The following is a 23,670-nucleotide window of genomic DNA, read 5'->3' as shown; positions in this document are numbered from 1 at the left end:
AGTCGTGAATAAACATACATAAATAATTTTATAATATACATATACATTTTTTTATGCGTGAACAGGGTTTTACTAGCATTTAACACCATTTTAAATGCATTTAAAACTCATTTTGTACTTAATTTCATTTTTAACTTTAAGGCCGGTATTAAGTTGGCATTATCGCTCTAAAATGACCCTGTTTTGCTTTTACTTTTATTTAATAATTCATTTGAAAGAAAATAAACTTATTCAATTGCTTTAGCTGCAAAACTCGAACTTAGTGCCCGCTTCTATATTTGAAGGTGTCCGTTAAGTCCTCTTGGACTACTTATTAATAAGGGGAACTAAACATTGTTCTTATACATTTTACTGTTAAATTTTTCACTACTTCCTCCTTTTTTCATTTTACTGTCCCAACTCTAAAAAGAGTATAGTGCCCTTTAGTTATTTTTATGAAGATTCCTTTGTAATATTTGTATATTTTCCACCGTTTCTTTTTTAATTTCCATTGTCTGAATATTTTGACTTACTCCTCGTAGGTTCCGATTTCTTTTAACGAACCAAGACAAATGCTGCTCTCAAGGCGAAAACACGTGCTGTTTTTTTTTCAAATGTCTATTCTCTTGGTTCCGAATGTCTATTCCCTTTACTCCGAATATTCATTCTAATATTCAAATTAAATAATATTTAGACTTAAGCATATCAAATTATCACAAAACAATTTTCCGAAGTAACATACAATCGGATTCACAGAAATTGCTCTCTTTTCATTCTCTCGCTGTGTTATGTTGATATCTTTCGTCAACCCTCCCTGTTGCCATCTCTATTTCTTTCTCTACACTCTCTCTGTCGCTCTCTGAATAAAATATCACAACATATATATGTTTACTCGAAATTTGTAAATTTATATATGTTTACATTCACACATATTATTTTTATGAAACATTCATGCCCCAAACATAATATATTCTAACATATTAACATATGTGTCCCAAACATTTAGTGTTAGTTTAGGAAAATTACATGTTTGCACTTTAATATATTGTGTTTAAAAATTGTGCCCGAAACACATTTTGTTTATATCGGAACATATGAAAAACATATTTTTCTAACAGTGTAGGAGTTATATCTAAACCTGAACCGATTTATATGATTTTTTGCAGGCTTAAGATAGAATATAACTTTGTACCAACTGTGAGTAAGATCGGATAGTCTATAAGGATATTAGAGGCAATTCAATAGCGTTCGTCCTTGTGCAAAAAACGCCATGTTTCAAATTTCATCTAAATCGGTTAATAATTGCGACCGGAATCCAGCGAACAACAAATACATGGACAGCGGACGGACACCAAGGGCTAGATCGACTTAGGAGGCGATTCTGAGTCGATAGCTACATATTTTATGGGGTTTAAACTCAATATTTCTTGTCGGCACATTTTTTAGTAGATCAAACAAATTATATCCTGACCACTATCTGGTTTAGGGTATAAAAAGCGTTTAAAGGACTTTGATAGCACATGAAGAAAAAAGTAGAAAAACGAATAAATTCAAATTTGTATCCTAGTATCTAGTAGAGGTGTGCACGTGAGCACGACGGAAAAAACTTACTCACGCACACTCACTAAAAGAAAATTTGTACTCACGCACGAAAAATGCCGTGACTCGCGAAAAATGTCGTGACTCACGAAGAATTTTTTGAGTAATTTAACTTAGCGACGTGTCTGAAAACATGAGCATTATTAAAATCGAGAGCGTTATTACACTCTTAACATCCCAGGTGTCACTAAAATTGTAAATGAATTTAACTCTTAAGCGTTTTATGTTGATGAGCGGGATTATTTTCGTGAGTGTAAATCTTTACTCACGCACACTCACGAAGATAATATTTTCGTGACTCACGCTCACGCACGACATTTTGGTTTGTTAATAACGCTCACGCACACTCACGCTGTTGCCATGAGCGTGACTCACGTGTCTCGTGCACACCTCTAGTATCTAGTATGCCTAACTCAAATGTATGTCTTAAATGTAACCTTACTTGTATTCTCCGCTTCTTTGCCACGGAACTAAGCAGACTTTCTCTTTCAATGTATGTATTATGAGATATGACAGATATAACACCATAAAAATCATATTGATTGTATTTGGAAGAGATCCAATTAGATAAAGATGTATATTATTAGACATGATTGGATATACTGGAGCTGTTTTGTGTGCTTTATTTATATTGCGAAAATATTTACTTCAAGAAGTGCTACGAGACGATTCTTTCGTCTCGGGGATAATAAATTAAAATCGAAATTTCCCACATTATAGCGATCCACCCCAATATATTTCTCTGCGATTCTAAAGTCGCCTTTACAAAATTATTGTTTTGTAGTAGTTGAAATATTTCAATTCACATAAAAGATTACATAGCCATGTACCAAGTGAATGGTAGTTTTCTGTACATTCCACAGAAAATACAATGCCGCCACATAATAATGGATGCATGTATAGATGTACACATACATACATATTTGTGATCCTTTATTGTAATATATGTTGTGAATACGTTTTGTTTTCACGAATCCAAATCCGAAAGGATAACAAAAGCATTTACATCTATTCGGCATTCGAGCCAAGTCAAGAAAAAGAGGAGAAGACATTTTAGAACGTCTATTGTTGCATTTTTATTTGTTCCTAACGTGTAGGAGGGACCAAAATCCAAAAATCGTTGCAACAACAAGAACTACTGCATTTTCCAGACATGCGCAATGTTCGATTTCTTTAATATAACCACAATGTTAAAGAGTTCAATGAAGACCATTGTGATTGCCTTAGTGATGGAATGCAATACAATGCAATGCAGTGACTTTGGTGTGGGTGGGGATGGTGGTATTTCGGATTTTGTCTCGTCTGAGTTTCGAATTATCAAACTTTCCGTAAGATGTAAGTAAATTCAACCAACCAGAAAAACGATAAAAAGGAGCCGTATGTGTGTGTGTGTCTGTGCCTTATTAGGAGAGGGATGGAAGTTGCATGAAACTTTCCAAAAAAAAAAATTGCAAGACATATCCTTTTGTTGTTTCTCTGCTGCTATCTATGCATTCTAATCTAGTTTATCCATAAACTTTTAGCAACAATTATTCTGCATAGTTTATTTGTGAAAATATCTATTATTTGAGTACATTTGAAGTAGTTTCCGATTGCTATCAATAGAATTGAACAAATGAAAGAAAAAAAAACACAACATTTTCAATGCGATAAAACTTCTTTTGTCAATTATATGTCAACGTGGCAAAGAACTTATAGAGAGTCTTGGGTACTAACCCAACATCATTAGCATTAGTTTTCCCCTGAGGAAAACTATTTGACTTGGATCCTTTATAAATACACCCTCAAAAAAAATCGCTTCTGTAACATACACAGTCTCACACAAGTTTACGTACGGTTAAATAATTTATATTTTCATTAAATAATCAAATTTTAAAAAATATGCATATGTATCCTTTCGTTTTAGTAAATTAATTTGAAAATCAAAGTAATTGTTAATTTTCAAGAAGATTTTTTTGGTATGGGTTATAAACAACAACAAGAAACATGTTTAGTTAAGAGGTAAAAAACTCGGGGGTATGTAAACTTATGTGAGACTGTGTATACTCCCAAACACATTCTGCTTGAATCATATATAAAGGGTGATTTGTTAAGAGCTTGATAACTTTTTTTTTTAAAAAAACGCATAAAATTTGCAAAATCTCATCGGTTCTTTATTTGAAACGTTAGATTGGTCCATGACATTTACTTTTTGAAGATAATTTCATTTAAATGTTGACCGCGGCTGCGTCTTAGGTGGTCCATTCGGAAAGTCCAATTTTGGGCAACTTTTTCGAGCATTTCGGCCGGAATAGCCCGAATTTCTTCGGAAATGTTGTCTTCCAAAGCTGGAATAGTTGCTGGCTTATTTCTGTAGACTTTAGACTTGACGTAGCCCCACAAAAAATAGTCTAAAGGCGTCAAATCGCATGATCTTGGTGGCCAACTTACCGGTCCATTTCTTGAGATGAATTGTTCTCCGAAGTTTTCCCTCAAAATGGCCATAGAATCGCGAGCTGTGTGGCATGTAGCGCCATCTTGTTGAAACCACATGTCAACCAAGTTCAGTTCTTCCATTTTTGGCAACAAAAAGTTTGTTAGCATCGAACGATAGCGATCGCCATTCACCGTAACGTTGCGTCCAACAGCATCTTTGAAAAAATACGGTCCAATGATTCCACCAGCGTACAAACCACACCAAACAGTGCATTTTTCGGGATGCATGGGCAGTTCTTGAACGGCTTCTGGTTGCTCTTCACTCCAAATGCGGCAATTTTGCTTATTTACGTAGCCATTCAACCAGAAATGAGCCTCATCGCTGAACAAAATTTGTCGATAAAAAAGCGGATTTTCTGCCAACTTTTCTAGGGCCCATTCACTGAAAATTCGACGTTGTGGCAGATCGTAAGTCTATTCATGATGAAATGTCAAAGCATACTGAGCATCTTTCTCTTTGACACCATGTCTGAAATCCCACGTGATCTGTCAAATACTAATGCATGAAAATCCTAACCTCAAAAGAATCACCCTTTATTTATATTTTCAGGATGAATCCAAACAAAATATTGTTTGTATTGTGCAAACATATTATGTTTCACCTTAGGCATACACTAGTAAAAAAAAAAAAAAACTTTTAATGAAATTTCCTTTGTATGTATATATTACTATTGTTACTTCTATAGTTTACTTGCAGTCTCTATCGGTCTCTCATTTAAACACACATATGTTTATAGGCAATTTCTAAATTAATATATGTTTGCACATATTATATTTAAAACAAGTATATACGGCCGTAAGTTCGGCCAGGCCGAATCTTATGTACCCTCCGCCATGGATTGCGTAGAAACTTCTACGAAAGACTATTATCCACAATCGAATTACTTGGGTTGTGGTATATTAAAACTTCTTAACATCGTTTTTTAAATAGTTAGATAGTCCATACACGGATGAAAAAGACTGTTTTTCATATGTTTGGCTATAAACATTATATGTTTGGAACACAAATTTTTAAACACAATTGTTTGGATTAAAATGAAAGACAACGACAAGTTATTTTGATGCTTCCACTTTAATGGTCGAAAACGTTCTTCCTGTACAAAGTAGACTTAACAACTAAAAGAGTACAAAAAAGCAATATTTCTTTGCTATGTTGAGAGATATAAAGTAATCGAATTCAAAGTAATCGTATTCATGTAATGTACTAAGGTGTGGTTACACTTAAAACTAGAATTTCAAAAATTATAAAAAACACGGGAATTCAAAGTGACTCAACATCCTGCCCCCATTGAAAGGACACTTTCAATAATCTTCTCCGATGGGTAATGGTGCTACTCTTTGGACTGATCGCCGAAATATGCCTTTAATAGTTCTCAGGTCCACCACCCTTACTTTGCCATCGCGCCCTGGTATTGCCTTTGTTACCCGAGCCAGCAACCAATGTTGAGGTGGAGTGTTGTCCTCGTGCACAATAACAAGGGTACCTTCTTTGATATTGGGGTAAGTCTTGTACCATTTCGATTTTTGCTGTAAATCAAGTATATAATCGCGAGACCATTGTTTCCAGAATTGCTGCTTCAAAAAAGTGATCAATTGGTAACGCTTCAAACAGTTTGTGTTGGTATATTGCTCAACATGTGTATCTGGCACCGATAAAAGCGATGAACCAATAAGCATGTGTGCCGGAGTAAGAGCTTCACCGTCATTTGGATCGTCGGACCGAGCGGCCAATGGTCTCGAATTCAATATTGCCTCAACTTCGACTAAAACAGTTTGTAGCTCTTCCAAAGTTATGTTGGCCTGAGATATGTTTTTAACGAGAAGGGATTTTGTCGATTTCACGGCAGCCTCCCAGAGGCCACCGAAGTGTGGAGATCGTGGTGGAATGAACGAAAATTGAAATCCAGTCATAGCGCTGTATTTCTGTAGTGCTTCAATGTTTGCTGAATCTAAGTATCGTTTTCTAAAGTCTGTCAGTTTTGAATTAGCTCCCACAAAATTGGTTGCATTATCGCAGTAGAGCCGAATAGGTATTCCACGTCTGCCAATGAAGCGCTTTAGTGCCAACAGAAATGTATCAGTAGATAAATCCGACACCACTTCAATATGAACTGCCTTAGAGGCAAAACAAACGAAGATAGCCACGTAAGTTTTGTAAGGCGCTTTTCCCCTAATACGAAAAGTGGTGTAAAATGGGCCACAAAAATCTACTCCAGATACTAAAAAGGGCCGATGAGCATTTAGACGGTCAGCTGGCAGATCACCCATTATTTGTTGTTGCAGCTTCGGCTTGTATTTAAAGCAGTGGATGCAATTTCGAACAACTTTTCGTACTAAATCTCGTGCATTGACAATCCACACGTTTTGTCGAAGTATTCCAATGAGGCATTTTGCTCCCGCATGGTAGTGTTTTCTATGTAAATATTCCACGAAGAGTTTTGAAAAACGATGATCTTTAGGTAGCAGCGCTGGAAATTTTGCGTCGAATGGTAGTGGTGAGTTTGCTAGCCGCCCACCAACCCGAAGAATGTCTCTCTTTTGTTTGCGAAACTCTATCTCATGTATAAAAGGCGATAATTTTTGTAGATGTGGTTTCAAATCCAACTCACTCTTAATTCGCTCAATCTCTTCCCCGTATGTAGTCTGCTGTATGTGATGAACGACTGTCCAAAATGCTATTTGAAGTCCTTCTGCTGTTACATATGAATTCTTTTTCACTCTATCAATAAACCGATGAACGTAAACGATGACGTGTAAGATACGAAGATACGACGACGAACGAGTTATAATGCTCTCGATGATGGATTCTGTTGTTGTTGTTATTTTAAGAGCAGACTTTCTCATTTCTTTCGAAGGTAACTCAGTAAAAATTTTTGCACCACTAGGCCACTCTCTTTCAGGTCGTGATAGAAATTGTGGGCCAGTAAACCATATGGTTGATTCCAGTTCATTTGCAAGACAACCACGGGAAACGACGTCTGCTGGGTTTTCTTTGGATGAGACATGTTTCCAAGAGATGTTATGAGTCAGATTTTGTATCTCTGATACTCTATTGGCGACGAAGCATACAAATGACGATGAGTGTTTTGAGAGCCAGCTCAATACGATTTTCGAATCTGACCAAAAGAATATTCGATAATTGTATGTGTCAAATTTGTTTCGAATTTTCTCCCATGTTCTACTAAGAAGCAATGCTGCGCACAGCTCAAGTCTGGGGAGTGATTGCTGTACAACTGGAGCTACTTTGGACTTCGCAATTAGTAACGTCACTTTGAAATCGTTTTCCACAGGAGCTCGAATATAAATACAGCACCCATATGCTAACAGCGATGCGTCAGCAAAACCATGAATTTCAAATTGGTATTGAACTGATGTTAGCACAAAACGTGGAATTTCAATTTCGTTTATATGAGGAAGACTTTCTTGAATTTGTAGCCAACGATTTTCGATCGTTTCATCAACAGGCTTATCCCAATCGACATTTCTCTTCCAGATATCTTGAATTAGAATTTTCATCGACACAACGATTGGGCTCAATAAACCAAGAATGTCAAATATCCTCGACACACAACTCAATATGGATCGTTTTGTCACTATATGTGGTGTTTTAAGCTCAAATCGAAAACAAAAACGATCAGAATTTGATTTCCAGGACATCCCCAGAGTTTTTGAGATATAATCTTTATTCAATTGGCAAATTTGTCCCTCGTTTACAATACCCATACTATCACAATTTGAATTCCATTTTGATAATTCCAACCCAGCTGTTTTCAAAATATTGATTATTTGTTCTTTTTTAACTAAAAGTTCAGAAATAGTCTCCGCTCCAGTCAAGATGTCATCCACATAGACATCTTGTTTTAAAACGTGTGCGCCAATAGGGAATATTTCTTTGTAACTATCTGCGATGAAAGACAAACTTCTTACTGCAAGAAATGGCGCAGCCGAAGTCCCATAGGTGACAGTATTCAATTGATATAACTCAAGTGGCTGGTTGCTGTCACTTCTCCACAAAATTAATTGGAAACTACGATCACTTTCATCCACGAGAAACTGCCTATACATTTTACATATGTCCGCAGTCAAGGCGTATTTATTTAATCGGAAACCAAGAACTGTTATTATCAAGTCTTGTTGAATGATAGGTCCCACCATTAAAACTTCGTTAAGTGAAATATTCGTTGATGTACGCGACGAGGCATCGAAAACGACTCTGAGCTTTGTTGTGGTGCTCTCAGGCCGAAGAACAGAATGATGGGGTATGACATAATGTGGTCTATCAATATTATCCCATGATACCTTTGTCATATGACCAAGCCGAGAGTATTCATTCATGAAATCAACATACAAATTTTTTAACGATTCGTCTCTCAAAAATCTTTTTTCCAAATATGTAAATCGACGTTGGGCTATTTCTAACGATGCTCCCAATTTACTAACAGTCTCTTTGAATGGTAGTCGAACTTTTACTCTGTTAAATTCATCGAAGACTGTTGTATTAACATAATGAGCTTCACAGCGCTCTTCTTCCTCTGTCATTGACGAGTCGTGTGGCTGACACTCTTCAACCTCCCAAAATCGTTTTAAGAGAGTATTTAGCTCATCGTATTTAGTAATGACGTTGCACGTGATCACTTTCGAGGGGACATGTGTATCGATTGTACCAGCTACAATCCATCCTAAAACAGTATTTGTTAAAACGGGGAGCCCCTCACCAAGCACAATTTTTCCTTCAATGAGTAAATCAAAAAAGACTTCTGAGCCAATCAAAACCTCAATACGTTGTGGCACGAAAAAATGGGGATCGGCAAATTCGACACCTTCTGGTATACACCATTGCGAAATGTTTATTCGATTTGATGGCTGTGGAGACGATATGGATTTGATAACCAGAAAGCGAGAGGTGAATTCATAGCTTGATGAACGAGACTTTACATTTGCAGTAACAGAGTGCTTAATTTTGGTTCTGATTTCTGAAACACCCTCAATTTCTTGCATAGTGTTAGTTTTAGGCAAACGAAGACGATCGGCTGTTTCTTGAGTGATCAAATTTATTTCGGAACAAGAATCGAGTAAAGCACGAACTGGCTGAAAGATTCCTAAACCATCTTTCATCAAAACAACAGCAGTCGGCAAAATGCTTTGGCGAAAACTACGATTTACTAATGCTACTTTTCTCGTAATGTGTGTCGATGGAACTTGGCTTGATGTGCAAGGAGTTGGCGGTGGGGTCGATTTGTTTGTCGATGAAGTAGAAGAAGATGGAGTGAACGAAGGCACGTTTGACGATAATCGATGACTAGCTGGATGCGAAGAAACATTTTGGTCTGTGTTGTTAGACGAGAAAGGATTATGTAGCGAAGAATGATGAGAAACACGACATTCACGGCATTTTGTTTTCGATGTGCATTTGGCAACTCTGTGTCCTTTTCGTAAGCAATTAATGCATAGAGAAGCTGATTTAACAAAATCAAATCTACGAGCCACTGGTAGTGCTAAATATGTAGAGCAGCTACTAATTCCATGATCTTTGCTTTGACAATACTCACACAAAGCGTTTGAGGTCATAAGGGAAGTCCCTGGACGCCTATCTTTATATCGAGGTTGCTTGTCACGGTCATGAATTTGAGGGACTGTGGAGCATGACGTTTCTAAAAACTGACAACGTCTACTCAAAATGTTATAGCAATCATCCCACGAAGGCAGTGATTTTAAATCTCGTTTTTCGTTGTAAGCGTTCTTCGATTCTTGGTCTATCTTCGATAAAACTATGTGGATCAACATAGCGTTGACCACATCTACTTCCGAGCCTATTGATAACAAAGATGAACGAATAGCGGAAACATTGTCCAGTATGAACCGCAGACCTGGTGCATTTGGTCTTGTTATCGCATTAATTGAAAATAATGAATTTATCGTATCGATGAAAATCAATGACTTGTTTCCATATCTCTCATTTAAGCGATCAACTGCCTTTTGATAATTTTCCTCACTAACAGGAAACGCATCTACTACGGCTAGTGCTTGTCCTGACAAACAATTTAACAAATAATTGAATTTGTCAATGGTAGGAATGCTTGCCTCTTCGTGAACCAATGTTTTATATGTACTCATGAATCGAGCAAATTCCGAATATTTCCCATCAAATTTGGGTAATTTCAATTGTGGTAATCGAGAATGATGTGATAAACTTTGAGCACTTGTGTTTAAAATACTTTGCTCAATGGTGCTTGAACGACGATGAGTATTCAACCGCCTTAGTATGACAGCTTTTGCAGAAACAAAAGTGTCTTCGATGTCAGACCTTGCATTGTCTGTTGGGCACATTTTCTCTATTTGCGATTGAATGTGGCTTATCTGCTTGAAATAAGATTCTAGAATTTGTAATCTACATTCAAGAATCGTATTATCCAATGAATCACCATCTTTTTCTATTTTTGTTTTTAACATTCCAATATTTCGTTTCATTGAGCTTCTCTGGGACTTCAACATTGTTAATTCCTGGTTGGGCTCATCTTTTTGTTTTTCGTCGTTACCCATTTTCGTAATGTTAACTATGTGTTGCAATGTTCAATAAATGTTATGAATTGACAGCAAATGTTTCCTTACAATAACTCTGTTAACAGTAATTGATGTACATATGTTTAGAAATAGGAAATTTTGTATGTAAACCTTGATATATTCGTTTGTTTACATTACAAAGATCGATTGTGACATACAAAAAGATTTGCTGCGATGTTAACGACAAATAATTTATAAAACGAAGGGGGAATAATGAAGCTTTAGGTGAGAGTGCTTCCAACGAAAGACAGGTAAAAGGAATCCAAATTGAGTGAGAATGAACGAAACGATAGATTGAGTGATATTCGAAGAGACAATGAGCGAGAGTGATGTGGAGAGTAAGTGAGCGCGAGATAATCGAAGAGTGTTGTTGAGATAAATTCAAACGATGACAATTATATACTGAAGAAAACGGTATTCGTCGGTATGTATATTCGATATATGTACAAATATATGTTTTATATCCAACGATGATGGTTGAGACAAATAAAACTCAAGATGTACTTACAATGCGACGACTATGTCTGTAGGCTAATGATTATGCCAATCAGTAATGTTTTTTGTTGTACCTTACGCTGCTGCTAAATTCTAATGCTGCTACGATATGAGATGATGAATGCAGAAAGATGAGACGATGGTTTCGGGGGGTATGGTGGCTAGCACAGCGCATCCAACGATGTATTCAATGATGATGTAACTCCTCCTGCTTCCAGCTGTAAAGCGAAGCGTCGGCATATGATCACAAAAAAACGATGGTAAAAAATCCCTTGCTTCCAGCTGTATAAGCGAAGCGTCGGCTTTGTTTCTCGATGAAATTTAGATTTTTTTTTATAACAATTAACATCAAATGATGATATTGCTTTTTTGCAAATTATACTGTTATATTTCAAAGAACCCAAAAATATTTGTCATATAATTGTGTCCTGTCACGGTCGCCAAATTATGTTTGGATTAAAATGAAAGACAACGACAAGTTATTTTGATGCTTCCACTTTAATGGTCGAAAACGTTCTTCCTGTACAAAGTAGACTTAACAACTAAAAGAGTACAAAAAAGCAATATTTCTTTGCTATGTTGAGAGATATAAAGTAATCGAATTCAAAGTAATCGTATTCATGTAATGTACTAAGGTGTGGTTACACTTAAAACTAGAATTTCAAAAATTATAAAAAACACGGGAATTCAAAGTGACTCAACAACAATATTTTTGAGTGCAAGCATATAATGTTCATAAACTAGCATAACATGTTTGGGACATATATGTTAATATGTTAGAACATATTATGTTTGGGACATAAAATGTTTGTAAATATAATATGCTTGGATGCAAACATATATTAATTTAGAAATAGCCTATAAACATATATGTGTTTAGTAGCTTGGAGCGCTATTTAACAGGGAGCGATATTGAATTAAGTTGGTGGTTGTTGCTTGTTATTACAAAATTAACATTTTATTTTTCCTTGGGCAATTGATCAGCTACTTCTTTGATCCTTACAAACTGTGTGGTCCGCTGTTCGAATCCCCGTCCGGCAAAAGGTAAAATTAAAATAAAAAAAATCATAAAATTGATTAATTTCTTCTACAATGTTTGTATTACAGAAAAAGGTGCTAAGGACTAAAAAATCTCGTGGAAGTGAGAAAGATGTGGGGAATATACAATTGGGCAGAAACAAAATTTTGAGCATTCAGGTCGAAAACCTATGTTGTTAGCACCTATATTACCTATTTATTTTCATAATTCATTATGATTGTAAATATATAAATAAATAAATAAAATTTTGAGCACAATATTGTTTGGGAGAATTTTTTTTAAGCATATAATATTTTTGGGTGCAAAATGCTTCCAAACATATTATATGGTCACATAATAACATATTGTTTTTTGGAAGACAACACTATTGAATTTGGATGCAAAAATACAAAATGTTTGGAACTTAGACTACCCAAACATATATTGTTTAGACCAATATGCTTTCAAACTTATTATATATTGGTAGAGATCAAACATATAAATGTTTGGGCAATACCCAAAAATGTGTATGCTTGAAGCAAAATATGTTTGGGAGTATATGTTACAGAAGCGATTTTTTGTGAGGGTGTGGTATATATTAGACAAATAAAGTATGTATAGGTAAGTATACAAATAATTACGAATCGATATGGACTTTTGCACGGTACGTAGAGAGCCAGAATTGAAATATGGGGGTCGCTTATATGTGGGCTATATACAATTATGAACTTGATATGGACCAATTTTTGTGTGATTGGGGATCGATTTATCTGAGGGCTATATATAATATAGACCGATATGGACCTAGTTAGGCATGGTTATTAACGGCCATATACTAGCACAATGTACCAAATTTCAACTGACTCGGATGAAATTTGCTCCTCCAAGAGGCTCCAAAACCAAATCTCGGGATCGGTTTATATGGGGGCTATATATGATTATGGACTGATATGGACCACTTTTGGCATGGTTGTTAAATATCATATACTACCACCACGTACCAAATTTCAACCAGATCGGATGAATTTTGCTTCTCCAAAAGGCACCGGAGGTCAAATTTGGGGATCGGTTTATATGGGGGCTATATAAAATTATGGACTGATATGAACCAATTCCTGCATGGCTGTTGGATACCATATACTAACATCACGTACCAAATTTCAACCGAATCGGATGAATTTTGCTCTTCCAAGAGGCTCCGGAGGTCAAATCTGGGGATCGGTTTATATGGGGGCTATATATAATTATTGACCTATTTCGATCAATTTTTGAATGGGTGTTTGAGGCCATATATTAACACCACGTACCAAATTTCAACTGAATCAGATGAATTTTAGTCGTCCAAGAGGCTCCGGAGTTCAAATCTGGTGATCGGTTTATATGGGGGCTATATATAATTATGGACCGATGTGGACCAATTTTGGCATGGTTGTTAAATATCATATACTACCACCACGTACCAAATTTCAACCAGATCGGATGAATTTTGCTTCTCCAAAAGGTACCGGAGGTCAAATCTGGGGATCGGTTTATATGGGGGCTATATATAATTATGGACTGATATGAACCAATTCCTGCATGGCTGTTGGATACCATATACTAACATCACGTACCAAATTTCAAATGAGGCCATATATTAACACCACGTACCAAATTTCAAGTGAATCAGATGAATTTTGGTCGTCTAAGAGGCTCCGGAGTTCAAATCTGGTGATCGGTTTATATGTCGGCTATATGTAATTATGCACCGATGTGGACCGATTTTTGCATGGTCATTAGAAACCATACACTTACACCATGTACCAAATTTCAGCTGGATCGGTTAAAATTTGCGTCTCTTAGAGCTCCGCAAGCCAAATCGGGGGATCGGTTTATATGGGGGCTTTATATAATTATGGACCGATGTGGACTAATTTTCGCATGGTTATTAGAGACCATATACTAACACCTTGTACCAAATTTCTGCCGGATCGGATGAAATTTGCTTCTCTTAGAGGCTCCGCAAGCCAAATTTGGGGTCCGTTTATATGAGGGCTATACGTAAAAGTGGACCGATATGGCCCATTTGCAGTACGATCCGACCTACATCAATAATAACTACTTGTGCAAAGTTTCAAGTCGATAGCTTGTTTCGTTCGGAAGGTTGAGTGATTTCAACAGACGGACGGACGGACATGCTCAGATCGACTCGGAATTTCACCACGACCCAGAATATATATACTTTATGGGGTCTTAGAGCAATATTTCAATGTGTTACAAACGGAATGACAAAGTTAATATACCCCCCATCCCATGGTGGAAGGTATAGGTTAGGTTAGGTTAAAGTGGCAGCCCGATTAAATTTCAGGCTCACTTAGACTATTCAGTCCATTGTGATACCACATTTAACTAAAAGTACCTATTACATATGGGCACTTCTAGTCTTAACCACTGAACCTTCTCTATTATTAACTTTTGTGGAACCAACCAGATTGCTCCAAAAACATTAACAAACTACTTAAGTTAACGTTTTCCAGGTCAGCCAGTAATCTAAAGCTATATGCTCCTAAAATTCGCTTACGCCTTACACAAAAAGCAGGACACTCACACAAGAGGTGTTTAATTGATTCCTTTTCCTCCACGTCATGACAGCTTATACAATAGTCATTATACTTCGCACCTATAGTTTTTGCAAATTAGCCTATCAGGCAGCGACCCGTTATAGCAGATATTAGGAGTGCTATCTGACGCCTTGAGAACACTAGCATATCTAGTGTGCGGTTTAAGTTTAAATGGGGCCATATTTGCTTGGTGTCGTTACAACCCTTGCAATTTTCCCATCGAATATTGGCCATCATAACAGCCTTCTCACGCAGTAAGAGCTTGCAGGTGGCCAGAGGCATACCAACAGATTCTAGTTCCCCTGGAATATGTAAGGTAGTTCCTAGCCTTGCTAACACATCTGCTTCATAGTTCCCCGGTATGTTCCTATGACCAGGCACCCATATTAGGTGAATATTGTACTGCTCAGCCATCTCATTGAGAGATTTGCGGCAGTCGATGGCCGTTTTCGAGTTGAGGAACACACATATGTTTAGAAATAGGAAATTTTGTATGTAAACCTTGATATATTCGTTTGTTTACATTACAAAGATCGATTGTGACATACAAAAAGATTTGCTGCGATGTTAACGACAAATAATTTATAAAACGAAGGGGGAATAATGAAGCTTTAGGTGAGAGTGCTTCCAACGAAAGACAGGTAAAAGGAATCCAAATTGAGTGAGAATGAACGAAACGATAGATTGAGTGATATTCGAAGAGACAATGAGCGAGAGTGATGTGGAGAGTAAGTGAGCGCGAGATAATCGAAGAGTGTTGTTGAGATAAATTCAAACGATGACAATTATATACTGAAGAAAACGGTATTCGTCGGTATGTATATTCGATATATGTACAAATATATGTTTTATATCCAACGATGATGGTTGAGACAAATAAAACTCAAGATGTACTTACAATGCGACGACTATGTCTGTAGGCTAATGATTATGCCAATCAGTAATGTTTTTTGTTGTACCTTACGCTGCTGCTAAATTCTAATGCTGCTACGATATGAGATGATGAATGCAGAAAGATGAGACGATGGTTTCGGGGGGTATGGTGGCTAGCACAGCGCATCCAACGATGTATTCAATGATGATGTAACTCCTCCTGCTTCCAGCTGTAAAGCGAAGCGTCGGCATATGATCACAAAAAAACGATGGTAAAAAATCCCTTGCTTCCAGCTGTATAAGCGAAGCGTCGGCTTTGTTTCTCGATGAAATTTAGATTTTTTTTTATAACAATTAACATCAAATGATGATATTGCTTTTTTGCAAATTATACTGTTATATTTCAAAGAACCCAAAAATATTTGTCATATAATTGTGTCCTGTCACGGTCGCCAAATTATGTTTGGATTAAAATGAAAGACAACGACAAGTTATTTTGATGCTTCCACTTTAATGGTCGAAAACGTTCTTCCTGTACAAAGTAGACTTAACAACTAAAAGAGTACAAAAAAGCAATATTTCTTTGCTATGTTGAGAGATATAAAGTAATCGAATTCAAAGTAATCGTATTCATGTAATGTACTAAGGTGTGGTTACACTTAAAACTAGAATTTCAAAAATTATAAAAAACACGGGAATTCAAAGTGACTCAACAACAATATTTTTGAGTGCAAGCATATAATGTTCATAAACTAGCATAACATGTTTGGGACATATATGTTAATATGTTAGAACATATTATGTTTGGGACATAAAATGTTTGTAAATATAATATGCTTGGATGCAAACATATATTAATTTAGAAATAGCCTATAAACATATATGTGTTTAGTAGCTTGGAGCGCTATTTAACAGGGAGCGATATTGAATTAAGTTGGTGGTTGTTGCTTGTTATTACAAAATTAACATTTTATTTTTCCTTGGGCAATTGATCAGCTACTTCTTTGATCCTTACAAACTGTGTGGTCCGCTGTTCGAATCCCCGTCCGGCAAAAGGTAAAATTAAAATAAAAAAAATCATAAAATTGATTAATTTCTTCTACAATGTTTGTATTACAGAAAAAGGTGCTAAGGACTAAAAAATCTCGTGGAAGTGAGAAAGATGTGGGGAATATACAATTGGGCAGAAACAAAATTTTGAGCATTCAGGTCGAAAACCTATGTTGTTAGCACCTATATTACCTATTTATTTTCATAATTCATTATGATTGTAAATATATAAATAAATAAATAAAATTTTGAGCACAATATTGTTTGGGAGAATTTTTTTTAAGCATATAATATTTTTGGGTGCAAAATGCTTCCAAACATATTATATGGTCACATAATAACATATTGTTTTTTGGAAGACAACACTATTGAATTTGGATGCAAAAATACAAAATGTTTGGAACTTAGACTACCCAAACATATATTGTTTAGACCAATATGCTTTCAAACTTATTATATATTGGTAGAGATCAAACATATAAATGTTTGGGCAATACCCAAAAATGTGTATGCTTGAAGCAAAATATGTTTGGGAGTATATGTTACAGAAGCGATTTTTTGTGAGGGTGTGGTATATATTAGACAAATAAAGTATGTATAGGTAAGTATACAAATAATTACGAATCGATATGGACTTTTGCACGGTACGTAGAGAGCCAGAATTGAAATATGGGGGTCGCTTATATGTGGGCTATATACAATTATGAACTTGATATGGACCAATTTTTGTGTGATTGGGGATCGATTTATCTGAGGGCTATATATAATATAGACCGATATGGACCTAGTTAGGCATGGTTATTAACGGCCATATACTAGCACAATGTACCAAATTTCAACTGACTCGGATGAAATTTGCTCCTCCAAGAGGCTCCAAAACCAAATCTCGGGATCGGTTTATATGGGGGCTATATATGATTATGGACTGATATGGACCACTTTTGGCATGGTTGTTAAATATCATATACTACCACCACGTACCAAATTTCAACCAGATCGGATGAATTTTGCTTCTCCAAAAGGCACCGGAGGTCAAATTTGGGGATCGGTTTATATGGGGGCTATATAAAATTATGGACTGATATGAACCAATTCCTGCATGGCTGTTGGATACCATATACTAACATCACGTACCAAATTTCAACCGAATCGGATGAATTTTGCTCTTCCAAGAGGCTCCGGAGGTCAAATCTGGGGATCGGTTTATATGGGGGCTATATATAATTATTGACCTATTTCGATCAATTTTTGAATGGGTGTTTGAGGCCATATATTAACACCACGTACCAAATTTCAACTGAATCAGATGAATTTTAGTCGTCCAAGAGGCTCCGGAGTTCAAATCTGGTGATCGGTTTATATGGGGGCTATATATAATTATGGACCGATGTGGACCAATTTTGGCATGGTTGTTAAATATCATATACTACCACCACGTACCAAATTTCAACCAGATCGGATGAATTTTGCTTCTCCAAAAGGTACCGGAGGTCAAATCTGGGGATCGGTTTATATGGGGGCTATATATAATTATGGACTGATATGAACCAATTCCTGCATGGCTGTTGGATACCATATACTAACATCACGTACCAAATTTCAAATGAGGCCATATATTAACACCACGTACCAAATTTCAAGTGAATCAGATGAATTTTGGTCGTCTAAGAGGCTCCGGAGTTCAAATCTGGTGATCGGTTTATATGTCGGCTATATGTAATTATGCACCGATGTGGACCGATTTTTGCATGGTCATTAGAAACCATACACTTACACCATGTACCAAATTTCAGCTGGATCGGTTAAAATTTGCGTCTCTTAGAGCTCCGCAAGCCAAATCGGGGGATCGGTTTATATGGGGGCTTTATATAATTATGGACCGATGTGGACTAATTTTCGCATGGTTATTAGAGACCATATACTAACACCTTGTACCAAATTTCTGCCGGATCGGATGAAATTTGCTTCTCTTAGAGGCTCCGCAAGCCAAATTTGGGGTCCGTTTATATGAGGGCTATACGTAAAAGTGGACCGATATGGCCCATTTGCAGTACGATCCGACCTACATCAATAATAACTACTTGTGCAAAGTTTCAAGTCGATAGCTTGTTTCGTTCGGAAGGTTGAGTGATTTCAACAGACGGACGGACGGACATGCTCAGATCGACTCGGAATTTCACCACGACCCAGAATATATATACTTTATGGGGTCTTAGAGCAATATTTCAATGTGTTACAAACGGAATGACAAAGTTAATATACCCCCCATCCCATGGTGGAAGGTATAGGTTAGGTTAGGTTAAAGTGGCAGCCCGATTAAATTTCAGGCTCACTTAGACTATTCAGTCCATTGTGATACCACATTTAACTAAAAGTACCTATTACATATGGGCACTTCTAGTCTTAACCACTGAACCTTCTCTATTATTAACTTTTGTGGAACCAACCAGATTGCTCCAAAAACATTAACAAACTACTTAAGTTAACGTTTTCCAGGTCAGCCAGTAATCTAAAGCTATATGCTCCTAAAATTCGCTTACGCCTTACACAAAAAGCAGGACACTCACACAAGAGGTGTTTAATTGATTCCTTTTCCTCCACGTCATGACAGCTTATACAATAGTCATTATACTTCGCACCTATAGTTTTTGCAAATTAGCCTATCAGGCAGCGACCCGTTATAGCAGATATTAGGAGTGCTATCTGACGCCTTGAGAACACTAGCATATCTAGTGTGCGGTTTAAGTTTAAATGGGGCCATATTTGCTTGGTGTCGTTACAACCCTTGCAATTTTCCCATCGAATATTGGCCATCATAACAGCCTTCTCACGCAGTAAGAGCTTGCAGGTGGCCAGAGGCATACCAACAGATTCTAGTTCCCCTGGAATATGTAAGGTAGTTCCTAGCCTTGCTAACACATCTGCTTCATAGTTCCCCGGTATGTTCCTATGACCAGGCACCCATATTAGGTGAATATTGTACTGCTCAGCCATCTCATTGAGAGATTTGCGGCAGTCGATGGCCGTTTTCGAGTTGAGGAACACAGAGTCCAAGGATTTTATTGCAGGTTGACTGTCTGAGTATATATTAATGCCAATATTTGTTGGAACATTACTTCTCAGCCAATTCGCCACCTCTCTTATTGCTAATATTTCAGCCTGAAAAACACTACAGTGATTAGGTAATCTTTTCGCTATTCGAATTTCCAGATCTTTAGAATATACTCCGAACCCCACTTGTCCATTCAATTTGGAGCCATCAGTATAGAAATCTATATATCTTTTATTCCCCGGGGTCTGTGTACACAACGCCTCACTGTTGGGAATTAGAGTTTCAAACTTTTTGTCGAAAAGTGGTTTTGCCAGGGTATAATCCACTACGTTAGGCACATCTGGCATTACTTTGAGGACCGAACTATGACCGTACATTTTTTCCGACCACAGCGATAGCTCGCGCAACCGCACAGCCGTTGTTGCAGCTGACTGTTTGGCCAAAATGTCTAAAGGCAATAGATTTAGCATGACATTAAGGGAGTCTGTTCCTGTCTTACTAAATGCGCCTGAGATACATAAGCTCGCCATACGCTGAACTTTATCTAAACAAGTCGGTTTCTGAAGTGCCGGCCACCAGACTACAACACCATATAGCATTATAGGTCTAACCACTGCCGTGTATAGCCAATGCACAATTTTTGGTCTTAGTCCCCACTTTTTCCCTATTGCCTTTTTGCACGAGTACAAAGCTACCGTGGCTTTTCTCGCCCTCTCTTCAATATTAAGCCTAAAATTCAGCTTCCTGTCCAAAATAACGCCAAGGTATTTTGCACACTCACCAAAGGGAATTTCAGTACCCCCTAAGGAAATGGGCCTAACCGTGGGAGTTTTGCGATCTTTGCAGTACATGACTATTTCTGTCTTTGCTGGATTTACACCAAGACCATTATCTTTCGCCCATTTCTCAGTCATCCGGAGAGCTCTCTGTATAATATCTCTGATTGTGGATGGGAATTTTCCCCTGACTGCTAGCGCCACATCATCTGCGTATGCCACCACTTTTATCCTTTCTTGTTCTAGAGAAACCAGAAGGTTGTTTATAGCAACATTCCAAAGAAGAGGTGATAGAACTCCTCCTTGGGAAGTGCCTCTGTTCACATACCTTTGTATGTTTGCTTGCCCTAGTGTGGCTGAAATACGTCTCTTCATTAGAAGTTCGTCTAACAGCCTAAGAATACCTGGATCAACATTCAGAGTTGTCAGTCCATTTAATATCGAGCTCGGATAGATATTATTGAACGCCCCTTCGATGTTTAGAAACGCCACGATTGTGTATTCTTTGACAGATAGTGAGCTTTCAATAAAGCTGACCAGTTCATGCAATGCGGTCTCAGTAGACCTGCCCTTCGAGTATGCATGCTGTCGTTTCGAGAGCAAACCTGAGTCCACGGTAGTTCTAAGATACATGTCTATCATCCTCTCCAGGGTCTTAAGTAGGAATGAGGATAAGCTGATTGGTCGGAAATCCTTCGCACTCGAGTGAGAGGCTTTTCCTGCTTTAGGTATGAAGACGACTTTTGTTTTTCTCCACTTTTCTGGAATATATGCTAAGTTTACACATTGTTTATATATCACCGTCAACCAGGGGATAATTCTTCCAGCCACTGCCTGTAACTCCGCCGGAGTAATTCCATCAGGTCCGGGGGATTTGAATGGTCCAAAGCTATTTAAAGCCCATTTTATTCTAGATTCCGACACAATTTCCTCGATAGGAAATGATCGCTGAGCCTCTGTTACACCGCCGGAACATGGTTCAACCGTCTGATTTCCAGGGAAGTGTGTGTCCAAAAGTACCTCCAACGTCTCCTCACTGGACGTTGTCCAATTTCCCTCCGATGTTTTAATGAAACCTGGAGCGGTGTTAGTGGATGCTAGTACCTTCCGTAGTCTGGAAGCCTCTGACGTATTCTCAATACTGCTACAGTAATCATCCCAAGAGTTTTGTTGAGACCTTCTCAGTTCTCGTTCACCCAGAAAAAAGGGGCTCTAATGCCAACTGAACTTTATTTTAGTTCATGAAGATTAGTTGATTTTAGTTAAATTTTGCACAATATGAGTAAATGTTCCTTAGTTGAATAATTTTTTGCTATCTTTAATGACATGAACTAAAAATAAGAAAAAAAGTTGTATACAAATATAGTACACAATTTTACTAAAAAATAAAATAGTTCATATTTTCCTAAAATGGCTGAAGTTTGCTTAAATTGAGTTCATAAGTCTCTCAAATGAGTAAATTTTACTAAAATTGTAGCTGTCATGAACTTCGTATAGCGCTAAAGACATTTTAACAATTTTTAAATCCAATTTTTTCTTTCAACATATGAAATTTTCTTAAACAAGAGAAAAAAATTAATTATTTTTAATAAATTTTCTTCAATTTGACAAAAAGTATTAACTTATTTGTAACATGTTGCAATTAGAAAACAATTTTAGTTAAAATTTTCTAAAATAAACCTACATTTTCTTCCACGCTGGGTTCACTTTTTTTTGGGTGTTTATATTCTCTCAGATTCATCTTGTAAGTGTCCCAATCCTCCGGAGCTCTTGTGGACTTTGCTTTGTTAAAGAGCTTCCTGCAGGATTTCCTCATATTACTTAACTCCGTAGTCCACCATGGCGGTCGATTTTTTCCCCTTTCAGCTTTCAGTGAAATGTTGAAGGCCTTAGTAATCCGCTCCACTGCGTGTTCGATATCTTGCACAGTGCTCATATTTGTCTCCGGCACTTCCGGTATCATCAAATTGAACGATTCCCTATACCTATTCCAATCAGCTTTCCTAACATTTGGCGGAAATATGGTCTTTGAAGTACGAACAGCCAATCTGAAACTGATGTAGCGATGATCTGAGAAGCTATGTTCCCTCAACACTTGCCACTCAGATATCTTATCATTCAGTTCCGGAGAGGTCAACGTTACGTCCAAAACCTCTTGTCTGTTCCTGGTGACGAAGGTTGGTGCATCTCCCTTATTGCAAACTACCAGGTTAGTACGCAAAATAAACTCTATTAGCGACTCTCCCCTTGCATTAGTATCACTACTTCCCCAAATACTATGATGTGCATTTGCATCGCATCCCATAATGAGTTTTGTCTTTGTTTTTAGTGACTCCTCAGCTAAGGTCTTAACGGCACAGGGTGGCATATCCCTATCATGTCCCATGTAGACCGAAGATACCCAATATTTGCATGTGGATATCTCTAGACTGGCTACGACAGTGTCTGCATTGCTCAATGAAGGAAGCAGAAACAAGTTTAGTTCGTTTTTAGCAATTATACATGCTCGATTTATATCGTTACCGGTATTATGCAAAAGTTTGAAACCCGGAGTGCTTAATTCACAGATCTTGTTCTTATATATGTATGGTTCTTGAATAAGAACTATATCTATGTCTCCTTTCATCAGGAGAACTTTTAAGGCAGCACAAGCGGCCTTACAATGGTGAATATTTATCTGGAGGAACCGTAGAACCATCCAAATTTTCAACCACCGTCACATCAGCCGCTTCAATTGAGTCATCAAGGGCTTCCTCTTCACAGATCTCGGTGACTCTCGCAACAATCCGCGGTTCAGCTTTGGTGAGGCTTGAGCCTGTAGAAACTTCCCGCATATGATTTTCGCCATAGTCTGTAGGTTTTATGTCTCCTTCGGCTTCGCTAGGAGATTTTTTCACTGCTGACTCTACCGGAGGCTTGTCCGTTTCGGTATCCTTTGGCTGATCGCTTTTGTATACCTTCATATGGATATCATGAAAGCCATAACTTACGCGTCCTTGGGTCTGGGTTAGATGTGGCAGCGACTCTATGTTTAATATAAACACCGCATGTCGTCTTGGTCCATCCACCTCATCCAAACGACCAACCCTCCAATCGGCGGTTGGAAGATCTGGGTTACATTCTTTTAGTCTCTCTAGTATTGACTCAGGATCAGGAGGGTTTGCCGGTATCCATGCATGTGCTCTAGGTTTA

The 23,670-nt window shown here is 37.4% G+C and overlaps 1 protein-coding gene across 1 annotated transcript; it reads right to left on the bottom strand.

Annotated features, from left to right (window-relative positions):
* Positions 1 to 5,355: 5,355 nt before the first annotated feature.
* LOC142224629 (uncharacterized) lies at positions 5,356 to 10,593 on the bottom strand. Its single transcript, XM_075294411.1, has one exon. It carries the CDS (start codon positions 10,591 to 10,593, stop codon positions 5,356 to 5,358), a length of 5,238 nt encoding a protein of 1,745 aa, XP_075150526.1.
* Positions 10,594 to 23,670: the final 13,077 nt, after the last annotated feature.

The sequence above is a fragment of the Haematobia irritans genome, chromosome 2 (genome assembly GCF_050003625.1).
Source record: "Haematobia irritans isolate KBUSLIRL chromosome 2, ASM5000362v1, whole genome shotgun sequence".
NCBI classification, from domain to species: Eukaryota; Metazoa; Arthropoda; class Insecta; order Diptera; family Muscidae; genus Haematobia; species Haematobia irritans.
This window is presented reverse-complemented; position numbering and strand designations above follow the sequence as displayed.